Source organism: Sapajus apella, unplaced genomic scaffold, assembly GCF_009761245.1.
Source record: "Sapajus apella isolate SASKATOON/1434 unplaced genomic scaffold, GSC_monkey_1.0 scaffold80, whole genome shotgun sequence".
In the NCBI taxonomy this organism is placed as follows: Eukaryota; Metazoa; Chordata; class Mammalia; order Primates; family Cebidae; genus Sapajus; species Sapajus apella.
Genome location: NW_022437020.1, coordinates 1,235,770 through 1,256,492, shown reverse-complemented (window position 1 = coordinate 1,256,492; position 20,723 = coordinate 1,235,770). Strand labels below are relative to the sequence as shown.

General features: G+C 46.9%; 1 protein-coding gene across 2 annotated transcripts in view; it reads right to left on the bottom strand.

Moving 5' to 3' along the window:
* The window catches only part of SLCO3A1 (solute carrier organic anion transporter family member 3A1), a 326,788-nt gene that overhangs the window by 20,980 nt on the left and 285,085 nt on the right, over positions 1-20,723 (bottom strand). For both annotated transcript variants that reach the window (XM_032252773.1, XM_032252774.1), the window contains exons 8-9: positions 5,120-5,295; positions 39-103 (exon numbers count right to left, since the gene is read on the bottom strand). In XM_032252773.1, the coding sequence (XP_032108664.1) occupies positions 39-103; positions 5,120-5,295 (241 nt within the window). The remainder of the gene's footprint in view (positions 1-38; positions 104-5,119; positions 5,296-20,723) is intronic.

Below are 20,723 nucleotides of genomic sequence, written 5' to 3'. Positions count from 1 at the left end.
ATCCAATTCATTATTGAAGAAATAAAGAGAATACGTACCTAACAAACGAAGGAGGAGAAAAAGAACTCCCAACGCGTAAGACTTGAGTTCAGGGCTGACTGTCCTACATGCAAAGAGATGAAGAGGGAAAAAAACAGATATCACTCCCCTGTAAGTAACAGACCCCGGAGTCATTTGCTGCTGTCCAGGAGAGCTCTTCTTTAGCAAATTACTAATTGTGTCTTTTTTTTTTTGGTTTCCCTGCCTAAAGTCTGAAAAATTACTGCTACTGCAGTGCCAAGAAAGTTTAGGAATTTAATAGTGTTTTTTAATAACTGGACCTCACCTTGTTATTCGAAGGACAGAGTACAAATTTGGACATAAAAGACATGCAGGTTCTGCTGAGACCAGGAAGCATCTAAGTTGGTGGGGTACACGTACGGGGGAGAAATGTCAATGGAGAAAATAATACCCCTTATGCTTCACAAACAAACAGGCCGACACTGTGAACATCTTTCCCATTCTCCAATCATTGTGTGAAATCCACCAGGCTAGCATGGTTTGACACCCTGGAGGGACCATTTGGGAAATAATCCACTTAGCATGTTTCAGCACTGCTATGGTTAATACTGAGTGTCGACTTGTTGGAGGGATGCAAAGTATTGATCTTGGGTGTGTCTGTGAGGGTGTTGCCAGAGATTAACATTTGATCCAGTGGGCTGGGAAAGGCAGCATCTAATCAGCTGCCAGTGCAGGTAGATATAAAGGAGGCAGAAAAGTGTGAAAAGACCAGACAGGCCTAGTCTACCCCCGTGCCTCTTTCTCCCGAGCTGGACCCTTCCTGCCCTCAAACATCAGATTCCAAGTTGTTCAGTTTGGGGACTCAGACTGCCTTTCCTGTTCCACAGCTTGCAGACAGCCTACTGTGGAACCTTGTTGATTGTGTGAGTTATTAGATGTCATAAGATCTGTCTGTCTCATTCTGTACCTCTAGAGAACCCTAATACAGGCACCTTTTAAACTGGAAAGAAATCTTCATCTAATTACAGTTTTTTGTTTCAAAGTGATCCAATCTCCCTGGCCTTAGTTTCCTCAGAAGAGTCCCTTAGAATGTTCTTTTATACATTTTCCAGAACATTTCCAGAGTGTAACATTTTCTGGGATGGGACAGTAGACAGGAGTTTGGAAACACTGACCAATTTCAGGCAGATGGGTCCACACAGCTGATAACACGGCCTCCTTTGTAATACCTCCTATGTGTGTAGCTGGTATTTCTTCAACACTCGGCTTCTGTCCTGAGGCCAAAGGCTATTTGTGTCTTGTTTATCATCATTACCTCAACCCCAGCACTATGTGTGGTGCCCAGCATGTGCTATGTGACAGTGTGAGTCGGTAGATGGGTGGGTGGCCTTTTCTTGGCTTGGTGATGAAGGCATGTGAAGGGAAAGACAGCTGACTGACCATATGCATATGTGTTTCAGGGCATCCTGAATACCAATGCCAAAGAACCTTCCTCTCATCTGTCCCCATCACAAGTCCCTAGGGAAAAGGGGGAAGAAATCACATGTCTATGCTCCCTGGAGGGACCTGGCTAGGCGTAGAAGCAGTCCAGTATGGCCGAAAGACCCATGAGATGCAAGGAGGGCCTAGAAATCAATTTTGTATAAAATAAACATTAATAACCAAGTTACCAACAGGATATCCAGTACACAGGATATTTAACCTATCTATGGACTTGGCTAGAATAACGTTCTTAAATGATCTCAGAGGTCATTCAGCCCTCCAATGAGCTACTACTGGGTCTGAGCCTCTGGGCATGTCTTTGGTTACTTGGTATGACAAACTCAGTGACAATTCAAAAAGGATGTGTCCTCTCCAAATTCACACGTTACCTAACCCCTAAGGTAATGTGGGGTCTTTGGAAGGTGATTATTAGGTCATGAGGACTCTTGCTTTTGTGAATAGGTCCAGTGCGCTTAAAAAGGATACCCCAGAAAGTTACCTCTTCTGTGTCAGGGCATGGCAGCAAGGCACATCTTTGAACCAGGACACCAGCCCTCACCAGACAGCACACCTGCTGCCACCTTGATCTTGAATGCCCTGGTTTTCAGAACCGAGAGAAATAAATGCCTTTTGTTTAGAAGCCACTGCATCTAGGTATTTTGTTACAGTAGCCTGAATGAATGAAGACACTGGTGTTTTTACAGTCTTGGCCCCCATTTCTAAGATTTTCAGGGAAAACACATCTCTTAATTATAAAGAGGAGAGTACAGGTAAGTCATCCCAGGGCAGCAGGTCACGACTTTGATGAGTGATGGGGATGTGGCTCTGGCTAAGACACCAGTACGACGTCCAGGTTAAGTTCAGTGTCTCTGGAGAGAAACACAGTCAGTACTCTAGAATGTGCACGTCACAAAATCCAAGTTCTCCAAAGATATTATCGGCTCCATGGCTCCAGTTTTTGCACTTTGATTTAGATGCATAAATAGAGGCAAATTCTCCCTATCAAGAAAGCACTCTGGTATAATGAGCCAGAATATTTATCACCTGAAATTTGGTTTCCTTTCAGCTATCATGTCACTAGGAACAAGTGAGGAAGGTGCTAAGATCTCCCTTCACATCCTCTTGGGAAACTGGTTTCTATGAGAAGAATCATCCTTTCTGGCTTTAATTATGAAGGAACAGAGGGCTCTGTGCGAACGCTATTGAAAGTTCTGGGCAACAGCGGGGAGGGAGTCTTAACTCTACATGTATAGCTCTGTGACCTTGAGAACACTACCTAATTACTCTCAGAGCCCAGTGTGGGGCCTAAGGCTGAGCATCAGCTTGTAACCTCACTTCCAGACATTCTGAGCACTGCTGTTGGTGGGATGGTCCTGTCTGGCATGACAGCGGGTCCACGCTTCCGAGATGGCACAAAGGCTGGTGCACATCTGTGCCCCTGTGCCAGCCTGGGACATCTGCAATGGCAAATCAGACCAGGAAGGTGGCACCATAAAGCTGCGTCTTGGCCTGCTGTATGTGCACAATGCACAGCGTGTACTTCCAGCACAGCGTGGGGTTATAGGCTTAGGTCATTTAGACCGTCTGCAGCTGATTAATTCAGAGGGAATCAAATATTCCAGCAAAGCTCCGGGAGCTGTTTATCAAGCTGAGATTGGGAAGTGATTAAGAATTTCAACAAACTTTCCATGTTTGGTAGTCACCACTAGTCAGTGTATAGAGGCTGGGTTTTTGCAGGGGAGTTTGTGGGGGAAGCGCGTAAGGGACTAGCCATTTTTCGTCCTTCTTGGTGTCTTTGGTGTATGAATATCACAATATAACTTCACAAGAATGTCTAATAATGAAAAATAAACTACTCATAAGGCAGCCACCTAAAACCTGTACATGAGATCTGATGGGTTTTGTCCAAATGCATATTACACATAATTATCCTCTCTAAATACTTTTAAATTCAATAGTTCATTTCATAAACGCTTTCACATTCTTAAGAATGTTCATTATTCCATGGGGCTGCAGTGCCATAATTTAACTCACTATTCCAACTCAGGTTCTTCTGCTATTATAGTTAACGTTGTAATAAAAATCTGTCTGCATTGAGCTTTTTCTTTCTCTTGCAGAGAAAAGTATTTTCTTAAGATAAATGGCAGGGGTATTTATGCATATTTACTGCATAAAAGGGTCTCAATAAGTTTATGGCTCCTAGCTCTCGTTGCCATATTGCTTTTGTGAAAGGCATGATAGGCTTTTCCCATGCCACCAGCAACTGGTAATTTTGCCAGTTTTGCTTCAGCCTTGTAACCACTGGGTGTCAATTTTTAAAATTTATTTTTCAAACTTAGTAAGTATCAAATGGCAATTTGCTATTGTCACCTGAATGCTGTACGCATTCACAAGGCCTTGCTCATGACCTTTGAGGTAACATTAAAAATCCTCTTCCTTGGGCATTCCTAACACAAAGAATGAGGAAATGTGGTCGGCAAAGTGAGAGGAAGAGAAAAGCTGGGTGAAGTAGAGGTGAGGTGCGTGGACACTGGCTACTCCATGCGTTTCGTTCCTACCTTTATTTCCCACCCTTGCTATGGAATCTGCATCCCAATAAGGCAAGTCTTTTTTTTTTTTTCAAAACAGTGTCTTGCTCTGTCACCCAGGCTGGAGTGCAGTGGCATGATCTCAGCCCACTGCAACTTCCACCTCCTGGGTTCCAGCAATTTTCCTGCTTCAAGTACCTGGGATTACAGGTATGTGCCACCGTACCCTGCTAATTTTTGTATTTTTTTGTACAGATGAGATTTCATCATGTTGGTCAGACTGATCTCAAATTCCTGATCTCAAGTGATCCTCCCACCTTGGCCTCCCAAAGTGCTGGGATTATAGGCGTGAGCCACCACGCCCAGCTGGTGAGTCTTTGTGTAGTGTGCCTACTCCTGATTCAGATGAGGGGCAGGGTACGTGTCAGATCACTTTTGGGTTCCACAACTCTGCAAATGATAAAAGTTACTCAGAATATTACTAATGGCTCATTTTTGAGGCACCTCACCTGTCCCCAGGACAGGTCCCAGAGACAGGTAACAACAGAATTTCGGTTGGCTGTCTCCAATAACCTCTTTGTACAAGAATGGCCACTGCCCACCTGCCATGAGCCCCACTGCACAAAACCCCTTACATCTCCACTGGGTTTGCACACACAGTGGGTCCTGCCCCACTGCAGGAGGCAGGCAGGACTGGTCATATCAGTCCCAGTTACAGATTCAGAAACAAGTCTCAGAGGAAATGTGCCCACGGTCATAGGGCTAAGCAGTGGCAGGGGCTGGGCACCGAGGCCATTTTCATTTCCCTCCAACAAGGCTGCCTCCTGTGAGGATCAATGCGGGATCCTTTTCAAAACTGCCTGCAGGGTCTACTTCTGGGAGAACAAGAAAGTCCTGTCTTCTCCCCCATGCCCTACCTTCTTCTCTTGGTGGGAGGCCCCTATCAAACATAATTGATTTCTATCAGCCTAGAGAAGCTGCGCTCCTTGCTGAGGCCCTAGCTCACCTGGCTGGTGGGAGATTCCTATGGGGTTGGAAGCTCTGGTCCCCGGGAGACCTGTAGAACACCTGTGGAAAGGAGGAGCGGTGGGGCCGTGCCAACGGCTTACCTGATGAGGATGATGACAGAGGGCGTCTGCGCCATGGCACCGATCAGGCTGCAGATACACATCACACACAGGAAGGTGAGGAAGGCCTCTTGGCACCCAGGACTGGGGCATTTTCCGGGAACTACGGTCGCATTCTCAGCAGGGACGGTGGTGAGGCACGCACAGCCCGTGAGATTCTGAAAGGGAAGCATTCAGCCCTTTTATCTGGGGTATCTCCAGTTTGCAAAGGCAAGGCCATCCATCAGCAGAATCTGTCACAGTCCAGTTATGCATTCTGTGGCATTCCATTAATTAGGGCTGAATAAACGAGTTAGCTTTTTTAAGGAGGCTGCAAAATACATGCAAATACAAGAATATTTACGGGGAGGGGAGCTAATTTCTCTGTCTCTTGTGTTTCATTTCCATTCTCAAGAATCCCTCAGTAAGTTGTACCACAGACAAATTCGTCCCCCACAACACAATTAGAGAGGAAACTGCACTTCCACAATATGATAAAACATTGCCAAATTAACACTGTAATTACTTGCCAATTTGTCCTCTCCTTTACGCAATTAAAATTACACTAAAGTGTATTGAAAGAAGTAAATCAGGTAAATCGAATATTGTTGCTGGTTCGGTGCTCAACATGGCACTTGGAACAAAGGCTGCACGCTGTCACGCGTGAAGTCACTGCATCTGCAAGGCTGGGCAAGGGGTGGCTGAGGAAGCAAAGAGGGCTAAGAGATGCAGGTGCCGGGAGCAGAGCTAAAACCCGATGAGATACATTTATTAATATATGATCAGAGAGAAGAAAGCAAAGCAACTGCATTTCATTTGATCTTCCGGGTAGATTCTAGCCCAGCTACCTGTTCGCAGGCCGGGTTCTCTCTCCTGCTCACTCCAGGAATTTCTGATGGCAATAGGGGGGAGGAGCAGGGGCTGGGAGAGGCAGTGCCAAGCCAATTAAGGTTCCATAATAATAGTGCAGAGGCCTTTAATGAATACAAAGTGAAAACAATCATAAATGATTCATTGCTTCTCCTTCCAGGACTGCTTGGCTTTCAGAGCACATGCCCAGGTAAATCCTCCTGAGGGTCAAAGAAATCCCCTCTGGCTTTTACAGTTCTCCTCCTCTGGTCCTCCCCCCATTCCTCATCTATTCCTCCCCCCACAGAACACAGAGCTACGGGTTTTCTTATGTCATTAAGCTACATGGGAAAGTGTTTATGTGCCCCAAACCCCAACAGAGCCAATCTGTATAGCTGTGCCCCCCCGGGGGCTTTTAGCCATGGGGAAGGAATGGGGGCACACCTTGTATGCTGGGGCTCTGCCCTTCCCCGTCTGCTCAGAGCAGCCGCCTTTGTGAAAGTGGCTCAGTTAGGATACCCAGGGACATAGACTATAATTCCCAGAAGATCCTGAGGCCCCGCCTCTCTGTCCCTTTTTACATACCTCTGCCTGGAGACTATTCCGCTCTTTCTGATGCTGCCTCCCTTCTCAGAATCTCAGCTACCTGGGCACATCCCATCCCACTTCCAAGTCCCACAGGGCCCTCCATCCCCACTACAGAGACCTTTGCCTGCCTCTTGGGACAAGATCCACATCTCCTGGATTCTTTCCCAAGCATCTTTTCCTAGCACAGAGCTGAGGCTCAGTAGATGAAACCAAGCAGACAGCTTTAGGATGCACATGAGAACGAACCTTCCTCACTTGTATTAGGAAGCAAGACTTCTCAACTCAAAATGCCACTCCTCCTCTCCCCAGGAGAGGAAGCTGCCCACTCCTCTCCAGCATCACAGCCAAACTTTTCTAGCTATTTGCACTCACCACCTGCATCTCTCTTCTCCCACACTCTCAGCTCACTCTGACTGGCTTGTTTCCACACACATGAATCCGGTGGTGCTAAGCTCTTTAGTGGGCTCCATATCCCAGGCCCACCATGCCTTTTTCTCTCCCCAGAGTTCCCAGGTGTGCAGGCCCCTTGCTGACTACTCACCACTCCCTTGTTTGGCTTCAAGGCCCCACCCTGTCTGTCTGCCTGGTCTCCCTCTGGTCACTCACTTTCCATCTTTGTCTGGTGCCTTCTCCCCTTTTCCACCTGCTCTGGACTTCCTTCCTTTGCCTGTACTCTTTCCCCAGCTCTCCTACCTTTATTTTACCATCTCTGCATTTGGTCACAACTCTCCCAAATTTTATCTTTAGCCCTGATCCTTCCCAGGTTGACTTGCTATATCCCTTGCTAAGACTCATGAGCATGGTGAGGCATCAAAACGGCCTCCAGGAATGAGCGGCTGTGCGGGTTCTGTGCTTTCAGCTTGGGGCCACTGTCCCACCTGAGACTGGGAACTATCTCCCCTGAGTTCCGTTTCCTGCAAAGATGGGAGCTGGACAGGAGGGAAACCTGGGAGAGACTCGGAAGGCAGGAGGTGTAGGAGACCAGCATATGCCACCTCAAAATACGCTTGTTTAGCATAAAGAATATTTTGAGCTGATTATTTTGAGAAACCACAGACACAGGAAGAACCTCTGACAACAGAAGTTACTGTCGTGTATGGAAAAGTAAATTTACAAAGAAAATCTCCATTTCTAAGGGTGGCTAAGAGAGAGGAATGACTGAATCCCTGGAGACTATGACCAATCTAGAAGACACTGACTTAAGTCTGCAGTAACAAATGCTACTCTTGTTTAAGGTGCTTTTTCTGGGCATCTCCCATAACTGGCCTTCCCCACACCCTTCTTTCTCTGTTTCACTGGACCATGGGGGTATTCAAGCCTGAAGCCAAAGCCACCTCTGAGATTTACTCATTTCTCTGGCTGTGTCCTGTAATACATCATGTACACGTGTTCCTAAGCCTGTTTTCCTCCTGTTCATCTGTCTTAGGTTACAGGGGTCTATCCCAACTGGGAACTGTAAAAGGTAGAGACAAAATTACATGTTCCTCCTCTACAAAGCAAGACTGAGGCCATTACGCCCAGAAGGTCATGCAGTCAGGCATGCAAATGGACACACAGACATGCCCAGAAAGCTCCAGTCTGTCTGTCCCAGCAGTTCCCACTTTGCACTGCCTTCTTTTCTACCTACCCTGCTGACCTGTGGAGGCGCCATGTCCACCTCTGGTGACCTGGCTGCAGCTGGCCATGTGGCTCCCTGCATCCCAGAGCACCCGTCAGGTCTCCTGAGAAGCCATGCAGTCCAGCTTCCTGGGACGCTCCTCTGAGCTCTGACCTGCCAACCTGTGCCAGGGGTGCGGGGGCGTCTAGTGAGAAACTGTTGCTTTGCTTCTTCCTCTGACTTCTTCAAAACACTGTTTTCCTGACAGCTACGTGGCCCCGGCCCCAAACTCCTTTCCCTCCACCTCTTGCCCCAGTAACAGCACCCTATTGACTACTACGTTGGTGCAAAAGTAATTAAAAGTAATGGTAAAAACTGCAATTTTGCACCAACTTAATAGAAACCAGGAGGTAATTCTGAATCCCTCATTCACATCCCTACATCAAATCCATCTTCCTCCTGACACTGAGGCTAATGAAGACAGAGACTGCTGTGGCTGTATTTCCTAATTTACCCCAGCCATCCAGGACAGGGCTTGGCTCACAACAGGGATTTTGTATTTGTTGAATGAGTGAATACCTAAGTTCTGTTCATTTTGCCATATCTAAGTCTGTCTCAAACCCTGCCCTAGTTCAAACCACTTGCAGCTATTCTTTGATTACTGCACTGGTAATCAAAGCGAGGAAAAAGATTTGGGACTGGGGTTCTTAGAGCCACAAGGACTCAAAAAGTAGTCAGATATAAATGAAGAATGGGCCCTTGTGGCTGGCTGTGGTCTTGTTTGGCTAAGTACCCCAGGAATCCCTCAATTCCAGTACCCCACATTATATTCCTGAGAGGCTATGTATCTATAGCACTCAATCTCTCAGGGATGTGATACAGGCACTGAAATTGAGGGATGGAGGCCAGAACCCTCTGAATGAGCCATGTGATCGGTGAGCTTTCTTTGGTTTAACAATGTAAGGTCTTTTAGGCTGACTGACTGCACGATGGACTACACCACAGTAACCTCTGTGACCTGCACGTATACTCCAGATTCGTTCCTGGAACTAGAAAGTCTGAAGTAACTGGAAAACCACACAAAGGAGAAGAAAGATCAACCCTTGTGATGCCTACTTCCCATCTCAACTGATAAGGCAATTGGACTTCATAACTGACCTTGGTCAGCCTCGTGACTCCAGACCCTGTGACCCCCTCCCAACTTGCAAAAACTGCCCTGAACTGTAACTTCTGTAACTTTGCTTTGCCTACCCCAAACGTATAAAACCACCTCATGTCCCACCACCCTCTGCTGACTCTCTTTTTGGACTCAGCCCACCTGTACCCGGGAGAATAAACAGCCATGTTGCTCGCACAAAGCCTGTTTAGGTGGTCTCTTCATTCAGAGCGCGTGTTTAACATTTGGTGCCAAAACCCGGGACGGGGTACTCCTTTGGGGAGACCAGCCCCTGTCCCTGCTCTCCCTCTGTGAAAAGATCCACCTGCGACCTCAGTGCAGTAAGACCGCAGCACATCAGACCAGCCCAACAACCCTCACGCCACCTTCAGATCGGGTAAGCCATCTCTTCCTCTATTTTCCTTTAAAGCAAAGGAGACAAGTCTCTCCTTTCTCTCTCCTTTCCTTTAAATCTTTCTAGCAGAGACAAAGGCGACACTCTCTATTTGTAGAAACAGAGGAGACAAGTCTCTCCCTCTTGCTCAAAAACTCCGACGTCAGTCACGGTCCCGGGAAGACAGCCTTCCCTTGGTGTCTGGTCAATGTCGAGGACGCCTGCTGTGATCACTCAGCCACGTTCCGGCCCAGGACTCAGGGATGCCTACTGCAAACCCTGACAGCGGCTCACTCCTTCTCATGCCTACACCACTTCTCTCCTCTTGACTCATTACTTTCAGTATGGCAGCATTCTGCCATATATTCCTCTGGCTTCGCTTCTAGCCTGCATCCAAAAAACCTAAAACCTCTTCAACTGTGGCCTGATCTGAGACCTAAAGGTCTTTTTTTTCCCCCTGTTAACATGGCCTGGCCTCAACACAAATTAGACAATGGATCCAAATGGCCAGAAAATGGCACTTTCAATTCTTCTATCCCGTGAGACCTAAACAATTTTCGTCAACAAATGGGTAAATGGTCTGAGGTGCTGGACATGCAGGCATTTAACACTCCGATCCCTCCCTAATCTCTGCTCTCAATGCAACCCATCCCAAATGTTCCTTCTCTCCCTTCCGTCTGCCCCTCCTGCCTGTGCCGTTAACCCAGAATCCTCCTTGTCCATTGACCCTTCCGACCTTTCTCTTACCTGCTTGTCCAAACCGGACCATAATCCAGGCCCTAACTCCCCACCCCCAGAGCCTCCCTCCCGTTCCTCTGCCCACAGCCCACCTCCTTAGCCCCTCCTGTCACCTCCCACCTCACACCCAGACCAGCTATGGTTCAGTCCCGCGGCTTACTTCTCCGCCCTGCCCAACAGTTTCCACTTCGAGAGGTGGCTGGAGCTGAAGGCATGGTTAGGGTGCACGTTCCTCTCTCTTTATCCGACCTTTCCGAAATTAGCCAATACCTAGGCTCCTTTTCATTAGGTCCTACTAAAGATATACAAGACTTCAAATATTTAACCCAGTCCTATAATCTCACCTGGAGTGACTTAAATGTCATCCTTTCTTCTACTCTCACCCCTGAAGAATGCTTGATAGGCATTTTATCACCCAACCGGCCTCTGACATTAAAAAGCTACAGAAATCAGAATCTGGCCCTCAAACCCCACAACAGGAATTAATCAACCTTGCCTTCAAGGTGTTCAATGACAGGGAAGAAGCTGCCTGGTGGCAGTGCATCTCACAGCTACAGATGCTTGCCTCTGCTGTAAGACAAACCCCAGCCACACCACCAACTCACAAGATTTCAAAGCATCCAGACTACAACATCCAGCAGCCCCTCCTGGATCTTGTTTCAAGTGTCAGAAACCCGACCACTGGACCAAGAAATGTCCGCAGCCCAGGGTTCCTCCTAAGCCGTATCCCGTCTGAGTGGGGCATCCACTGAAAATCGGACTGCCTGACTCCCTAAGCTTCCAGGAGCCCAACCCTGTAGCCCTCAGGCTGACTCTTACCTGATCTCCTCAGCTTAGGGCCGAAGACTGATGCTGCCTGAACATCTCAGAGGCCCCCTGGACCACCATGGACACTGAGCTTTGGGTAACTCTTAAGGTGGAGGGTAAGTCCATCCTCTTCTTAATCAACATGGAGGCCACCCACTCCACGCTGCCTCCTTTTCAAGGACCCGTCTCCTTGGCCTCCATAGCTATTGTGGGAATTGACGGCAAGGCCTCCAGGCCTCTCAACTCCCCACGTCCGGTGTCAATTAGGCCAGCACTCCTCTCCACATTCTTTCCTAATCATCCCCACTTGTCCAGTTCCCCTGTGAGGCCGGGATATCCTAGCAAAATTGTCTGCCTCCTTAACTACTCCTGGGCTATGGCCACACGTCATTGCTGCCCTTCTAACCCATTCAAAATCTCCCTCACAACCCCTGGCTCTCGCATCTCCCTACCTCAACCCAAAGGTATGGGACACATCCGCCCCATCCCTGGCAACTGACCACCTGGGTGAATATACAGCCATGTTGCTCACACAAAGCCTGTTTAGGGGATCTCTTCATTCAGAGCACATGTTTAACGAACAAGTCATCTGAATCTGCTGCCTGCATCTAAGTCTTATTTTTGCCCATATCGAGGCTATGGCTCAATTATATTAAAGAGGAAACTGGCCTCTCCCTGCCCTCTAAAGTGGAAAATCTCTCCTGAAATGGATCCCCTGATCATGGCACTAGTTGAGTGGGATAAACTGAGACATGTTTATCTCCGGCTGCAGCTGGTACAGTGCCTGCATGGCCCCATCTGGGTGAGCCAAATGTGTCCATGAAGCCTACATTCCTGTTAATGAGGTGAGCAGACAGCAGGGTTCAGCTGCACAGCGTCTGCAGCCGAAATGAAGGGTAGCAGTGTGTGGTTTGTACATGTGTGTACCCTGACCCAAGAATCCATATGTTGGAACCAAATCACCAAATTTGGTGACAGCTGTCAGCATCATCACATGTGATGCTATTAGGACGTTGGGGGTCTTCAGGTGATCAGGTCATGAGGGTGGGGCACTCACGAATGGGATTAGTGTCCTTACAGAAGATGCCCCAGAGAGCTGCCTTGCCCCTTCCACCATGTGAAGACACAGAGGGTGCCATCTATGAACCAGGAAGCAGGCCTTCATCAGACGTCAGATCCATCAGCACTTTAATCTTGGACGTCCCAGCCTCCAGAGCTGTGAGTAATTTCTGTTGTTTATAAGCCATCCAGGTTTAAGGTGTTTGGAAATAGCAGCCCAAATGGACTAAGACAGACATAGGCTGAATGGACAGGAATGGGATGATTTAGGGTTAATAACAGAAGAAGAAAGGCCAGAGACTGGCACAAGACCAGAGAAAATGTCTGTCTGTTGCTGTCCAAGAGGAAAAGCTAGAAATGGATGGATCTCTCCTAAAGGTTATAGGCAAATCTGTATTTATTTATTCAGATTTACTTTATTCACAGAGAGCTGTGAAAGAAGCTGGGGAGGAGGTGCCAGAGTGATCTGAGCAAGGACTTGGATGGGTTTCCTTTTCCATCTGATGAGTTAATCCACCAGGATGGGCTGGGTGGTCCCACATGGGAGCAAACTGGGGCAGCCCTGCAAGCTCTCCAGCAGGGAAGGGATCCAAGGGACAATGCTGAGGTTGTGGCTAGAAGGCAAGAATGGGAACCTCCTTTAACAGGGCTTGTGTGATGTAAGAGCCCAGATTTGTCCAACGTTGTGCTAAGGGACCTGGATGCATGAGGTCATGAGGTCGTTAAGGAGGAAGCTTCCACTGAGATGTCCGAGTATAGCAGGAAGAATTACAGATGAGGACTCACACAGTTTCACCTTTCCCAGAGTGCAAAGAGATGATTTCTGCAAATGGGGTTTTCAACATTGATCCGAAAGGAAAAGTGGAAGTGGGGGGTACCCCTTTAGCTGGCAGTAACTGGGCACCCAAGTGGGAAGCCCTAGACCTGCAAATGCTTTGAGATGTAAGAAGTTTGAAAAGCTACAGAAAGCTAGATGTGTGAGAGCTGTCTGATTTAAGGGGATAATCATGTCTAGGATCCCAATTCTCACTCCAAACCCTGATAGCATAGTTCTATTTGGCCAATCCTAAAAGCAGGTGGATCTTGGAATTCACCTGTAGACTACCATGGTCTGAATGAAGCGATATGCCCCCTTATGCTTTCTCTGGCTGTCCCTAAGATAATTAACTGGTAAGAAAGTATACCAGACTTCAGATTAGCTTATGATTGCTGAATTGGCAAATGCCTCCATTTTCCATCCCCATTTCAAAGGAATGTCTTCCTGGTTTGCCATTCTCTGGGAAGAAATGCAGTCCCTGCTGCCTCTGGGAGAGGTAAATTCTCTGCTTGGCTTCTGGGGTGGCAGGATCTAGCTTTACTGTCAATAAAATGTGCCATGACACTTCATGTTAATAATCACGTGGCCACTGAGCTCCCAGAACAGACCTGAGAAGCTTGCTGACCTGGAGGACAGGGGGAACAGGCTTGCCTGTTCTCCAAGAACATATCCAACAGATAGAACTGCCCAGACACAAAAGGACATATGTACAATATCAGGCACAATGTGGTTTGTCGGAGCTCAAGTTTTGCAACAGTCTGAATGCGCATTGATAAGAGACTGGTTAAAGAGATCCTACTAGGTCCACTGGATGGAAGATTATATAGCTGTAAAAAAGGTAGAAGAACCCCCCTAATATACTAATTTAGAAATAACTCCCAGGTAAACTATTAACTGAAAAAAATTAAACAAAATAGCGAGGTAAAGAATAGAGCCTTTTAAGTGCAGTAAAAAATCCAGAAGGATGTACAAGAAGCCAAGGACAGCAATCGTCTATTTGGCAGGTTGAAGAAGGAGGAGGTAAACGGGACACAGGTAGAAGGGAGAGTCCCTCATGCCCTCCTTTTTATACTTTCTGATTTTTGAATCATATAAATGTTTTATTTATTAAAAATTGAAAATGTTAGAAAATAAAGAGGAAATCAATGAAAGGAGAATAGCACATTATCACTGAACATTGTACTCCTGTTCCACATTCAGTTATTAATTTCAACTGAGAAATGTTTCTATTCACATACAAGGATGAGAATAAATAATTACAATAAAGCTGGAGACCACAGAAACAGAAAAATGACTCTCTGGAATCTGGGCTTGTTTTCTGCTGATGAAGGAAGCAGTCAGCACGCTATTTTGACAGCTGGTATTACAAGAACAAGATACTACTCCTCAATAGCATTTCAAAAATAATGGCAAATAAAGTTTGCTTTTTTTCTTATCCCCCCAATTCAATCCTAAGGGATCAATTCCTATTAATTGTACAAAGGAGCAAAGTTTTAGGTAGAAAGATTATTTTTTGAAGAGGATGTTACGGGGACATTTGTATTAAGAGCCTTCCATGGAAACTTGGAAGGTGGAGGATCACCCCTGGAATACTGTTTTGCTTTTCCTCCTTGAAAGCGGTCAGTTACCAGAGAGGTATGAAAATTTGTGTTCTTCTTCTTCTTCTTTTTTTTTTTAAGAGATGAGGTCTTAGTTTGTAGTGCAATGGCATGAGCATAGCTTACTGCATGCAGCCTCAAACTCCTGGGCTCAAGTCTGCCGCCTGCCCAGCTAATTTTTTTTTTTATCTTTTCAGAGATAGGGATCTTACTATGTTGTCCAAGCTGGTCTCAAGTTTGGGGCCTCAAGTGCTCCTCCCCTCCTCTGCTTCTCAGTAGCTGGGATTACAGAGGCATGCCACCATGCCTGGCTCTGACAGTTTCTAGAAATGTTCAGAAAGGGAGCTTACCAGGGAGTACCACCACGGGCCATGCTCTTCCTGCTTTTGCCTGTGAGATTTTTGATCTTTTGCACCTGATGTCCTAATAGCTGAGATAGCAAAGAATGTGGGACACCACCACAATAAAGTGGGGCGTTTTCCTTTGAATGACAATAAACTCGGTGTCTCAGACAGTCTCCTGTCATTTATTACTGTCTTTTTAAGCTTAGTATCTCTTCATTTCATTGGTTCAACCAAAGCTGGTATTTCCAGACATAACCCTCAGATCTCATCACAAAGGGTGCCAATGGCAACCTACAAGCTCAAGGCAAAGGGGACACTGAAAAACTGCAAGAAGAAATACAACCTCTTTTTCCCTGGTGGGGTCACTGGCTGAAAAATAATGGCCAGGGAGAAAAATTCTGAGGTAAAAGCAAGACCTCCTTCCACCTTGCATCCCGGTAACCTGGAACACATGAGCCTGAGCACGTCCTGTTAGATCTTAATCATCTCCTGCTGAAGGGAAGGAAAGGGATTGTTCTTTGGGGAGCAGAAAGGCTCACTCTGCTGCAGCTATCTAACATAGGACACAGCGGGCAGAGCACGGAAAGGTGAAAGGTGTAACTGCAACTCTGAAGGAACATGAGGCTCCTCTGTCTCCCCTCCAGCGTTCTCTTCCAACTCCAAACCTGCCTGCATCATGCGGTCCAAACTGCCACACCCCAGCCTATGCACTCTTCCTGCTGGAATGTCCTTTCATGCCTGGCTACCAAACACCCACTACCCTTCCTGATGAAAGCCTAGCCCTGCCACGCCTCCCCCTCCAGGGGAACATGACTGCTCCCCTCCTCCACTGCTTCGCCGCCCAGAGCTAATTTCTACCCCAGCATTCTGCTCATTTGTCTACATAGCTGCTTCCCTTTTTTAGAACCTAACCACCTGACCTTTAACATTGGATTTTTTAAAGAAAAATCTTCCTCATTGGAAAAGTGATACATAATCATTTTAGACAAATCTGAAATATACACAAACACTGGAAATAAATTAGCAAAATTTAGTTCTTCAGCCCCTAACCTGAAGTGTCCATGAATAGCTGTCCATAGGTTCTTCCGGTATCTTTTTGATGCAAAGATACACATGTTTAAATGTTTATCGAAAGGCGTCTTCGTCTATATATTATTTTACAGTGCTCTTTTCACCCCACTATACTGTAAGGTAAGGTTAGGTGTTGCTTTTGGGTGCTCCCTTGGACATAACTCTATTAATACATCTCACGTTACAGCAAACATGAGCTTCTTTTCTTATTCACTGCTACACTTACCATGCCTTGCACAGGGCCTGAGATACATCAGGTGTCCTGGGTGGTAATGCCCCAATAGGGTTTGATTTCAGAACAGTCCCAAGTCCCTTCTGACAAGCCATGACCAGGATAAGTACAGACTTTAAAATCAGACAGGGCCAGGCTGTCTGAGGAGGGTTGCAAACCCTAAGCCTTTGGAACCAGACAGGAAACATAATTTTGAAAAATGACTCAGGTGTACGGGATGGCCTCTGGTGGGGGCTATGTCAAAGTAGAAAGCAAATGTCTTGCCCAAAGGGCCAGCGCTTCTCAGTTCCAGTCAACCACTGCCCTGCTGGGGTGCAGGTCCCCTGATAGCTATCTTCCAACTTTTTCAGAGAGGCCCAGTTCAAGTCTGGCTTTGGCCAGCTGAAATGAATCTTCAGGGCAGACACACTGTGTGTTCCCCGTGCTGCAACCTGCGTTATGGCAGAGGTCCCCAACCTTTTTGGTACCAGAGATCAATTTCATGGAAGACAATTTTTCCACAGACCAGTGGGGTTTGGGGGATGGTCTCAGGATGATTCAAGCACATTACATGTATTAACACACTTTGCTTCTATTATTACAATTGTAATATATAATGAAATATAATTATACAACTCACCATACTGTAGAATCAGTGGGAGCCCTGAGTTTGTTTTCCTGTAACTAGAAGGTCTCATCTGGGGGTGACAGAAGACAGTGACAGATCATCGGGCATTAGATTCTCATAAGGAGCCTGTAACATAGATCCCTCGCATGTGCAGTTCACAGTAAGCTTTATGCTCCTATGAGAATCCAATGCTGCGGCTGATCTGACAGGAGGCAGAGCTCAGGTGGTCGTGTGAGCGATGGGGAGCAGCTGTAAATATAGAGAAAGCTTTGCCCACCTGCCACTCACCTCTTGCTGTGCGGCCCAGTTCCACAGACCGGCCCTGGTACTAGAGGTGGGGGACCCCTGCTATATGGTGCCTCTAACTCTCCAGTTGGTTTTTATAGTGGGCAGATATGGTCATGGTGAGAAGAAAAAGAGACTGAAGGATGCACACTCAGTGTCCGCTTACATGCTGACCTTTCTCAAAGAAGATACCATGTAGAACATGCCTCATCCCTTCTATGACAGCAACAGTTCTTAACTGGGGGCAATGATATCCTCCAAGGGACATGTGGCAGCACCTGGAGACAATTACTGTTGTTGGCACTTGGGGATGGGCAGGGCAGGGGTGGCCTCTGGTGGGGAGAGCCCAGGGATGCTGCTAAACACACAATGCATCAGACAGCGCCTCATGGCAATCCACTCTCTGGCCCAAAATGTCAACGGTACCGGGGCTGAGAAGCCGTGTATTAGAGCAGTGCCTCTCCATCCTGGTTACATATCAAACATACTAGAAGAGCTTTAAAAAATACTGAGGCGTGGGTCCTACTCCAACATAACGGAATCAGAATCTCTGAGAGTGGGGCCCTCATGTTTTAAAAGCTCCCACATGATCCTAACATGCAGCCTGCATCGAAATCCGTAACACTGACCCATGAGCTGCCTGCATGCGTCCGTCATGGAGCCGTCCTCCTCCCCTCCACAGAACCTACTGGGCGTTTCGCTGAAACAAGTGCCCAGTAAATATTTGTTGCCTGGATGAGGGGATGAAGTAGCCATCTATCATTAGTACCCTACAAACTGCAGTGCTGGACTCACATTGACTTTCAACGTTCTATTGGTGGCTGATGGAAGTTTATTTTCTAGTCAATTATTCAGTACATCAAAAGGATACAACTTCCAGGCACGAGTCTACAGCATGCTAATATGCTTTCTGTTGGAATAATTACTTCTGAAAGTGAAAGGTACAAAAACAGTCTGGACAGTACATTTATGCCAAAGGAAACTTACAGAATTAACTCACCATTTTTTTTGTCACCCCTACTGATCATATGCAGTGAGAAGAATGAGAAGTTGTATATTTGGATGAGTGTGGTGGCTTAGGCCTGTAATCCCAGCACTTTTGGAGGTTGAGGCAGGCGGATCATGAGGTCAGGAGTTCAAGACCAGCCTACTAATCAATACAAAAATTAGCCGGGCATGGTGGCGCATGCCTGTAGTCCCAGCTACTTGGGAGGCAAAAGTGGGAGAATACTTGAATCCAGGAGGCAGAGGCTGCAGTGAGCCAAGATCACACCACCGTATTCCAGCCTGGGTGACACACTGAGACTCCGTCTCAAAACAAACAAACAAAAATTGTGTCTTAAGTGCAGGCCTGGAAACTTCGCTTGGTATCACTCAAGGAGATATAAGAAAATAAAAAATCCAAACCAGAGCAGGAAGAAAAGTTTAATATCAGGAAACTGCTAACACTAATCAGATTTTCCTATAATCAGAATTACTTGATCAGTGACTTATTCACATCTAATTGATATATGGGGAGTTTTGACGGAAACTCTAAAGTGGTGAGTGGTAAGTAAAGATAAGGTCTTTAGTATCGAAACTGGCATCATCCAACATACCCACGTGCCAGCTGCTAAACAAGAGAATGGTATTATCACCCCTGGATCCCTGGGGCTCTCTGAGGTCAGTATGAGGCCTTCAGCTGGGTGTTGAGAAAGCCTAGGGCCTTTATCCAGAGCCATGGCTGACAGTGAGAACGCAAGGGTCCACAACAGAGACCTATCCCTGCAGCTTAGGGAGGGAGACGCTGGAGTAAATGTTCCGTTAGCACAGGTGAGATGAGAGCCTTGCTGGGCAAGAGCAGGGGCAACAGGGTTTGCAGGAAGGGCACTAACACAGCCCTGGAGGAAGAGATGAGGTGGAGAAGGCTTCTCAGCAGTGGTAAAGGAGTGACACCCTGACAGATAAGACAGAGCTTAGAAGGGAGAGACTACTGCGGGTAAGAGAAACAGCAGGTGCAAAGGCCCAGGGGCAGGGGAGCTTGATGTGTTGGGGAACTCCAAGAAGTTCCACATACCAAGTGGCTCTTCAAGAGGTAGAAAGGCCTGTAATCCCAGCACTTTGGCAGGCTGAGACGGGTGGATCACTTGAGGTCAAGAGTTCAAGACCAGACTGGCCAACATGGTAAAAAACCCCATCTCTACCAAAATATAAAAAATTAGCTGGGTGTGGTGGTGTGCGCCTGTAATCCCAGCTACTTGTGGGGCTGAGGCAGGAGAATCACTTGAATCTGTGAGGTGGAGGTTGCAGTGAACTAAGATTGTACCACTGCCCTCCAGCCTGGGTGACAGAGTGAGACCCTGCCTCAAAAAAAAAAAAAAAGAAAAAAAGAAAAAGAAAAAAAAAAAAGGTGGAAGGAATAGACAGGGAGGTTGAAGCTAGAGAGGCAGCCAGGGCCAGATGGTAAAGGCCAAATAAACGTCTCGAATGAGAAGTGCATGTTTGAAGGGACAGAAAAATGGTGAACATCTTCGGGCGGGTACAGAGTGCAGAGGAAGACACTATTTCTCCTTCTTGGTGTCCATGAGTACTTGACATGGGACAGACTCTACATTCAAAAGCCAGATCCCCCACTTCCTACTGCATGGCACGGGGCAGGTGACTAAGCTCATCTATATTCAGGAAATAAAAAGAACACCTATTTCCCAAGGTTGCTAGGAGGATCAATGGGATAATGTATACAGGGTTGAGGCTACGGGGGGAAGAACCGATGAAACCGGGAGAACCGCTGAGTTCACACTGGGAGGGTGGAGAATTCCAGGGGATCAGTGTAAATAGGAGAATCACTGTGAAAGGGAGAAGGAGGTAGAAGAGTTGAGGAACATTTTAGCTTGTCAAAGAGGTTTTTTTTTCTGTTTTACAAGCTGGGAGACAAGAAGAAAAGAGTGGAGAAAATTGGGGGGAGGGAGGGAGTCCATGTACCAGGAATATAGCCACCATTTGGCATTTTCTCAAAATACTGCAGCAGAGATTTAAAGGATTTAAATTGCTTTTCATTCATTTTTGGATGTTGGCCTCAGATTCCTCTGACTCTGGGCCAAGCTGCCATGGGCCATGAGTGACACACAGAAGGCCCCATTACCTGGGGCTTAATAGGCTCTTGACAAAGCTTGCTGTTGCAGCTGCCGCTGCAAGTTTTACGGTTGTGGTTGTTTTTAAGGCTAGGCTGTCACAAGGGCCCCTTTCCAGCATAAGCATTGCTCTGAGTCTCCAAATCCCTCATCCACCTGTTGGAAGCCAGGGTGTCTGGAGATCGGCCTCTGCAGGGAAGGCACTGTGTGCCCCCCAGCTCTGAGGGCTGGTGGTTTCTCAATCTCTGCATTGCAACTGCATGGGGGTAACCTCCTGGCCTCACCTACACCCTAGCAGACAATGTGAGGCCTCGAGTAATACAAATACAAGGCACGGTCTGGGAATAAACAATAC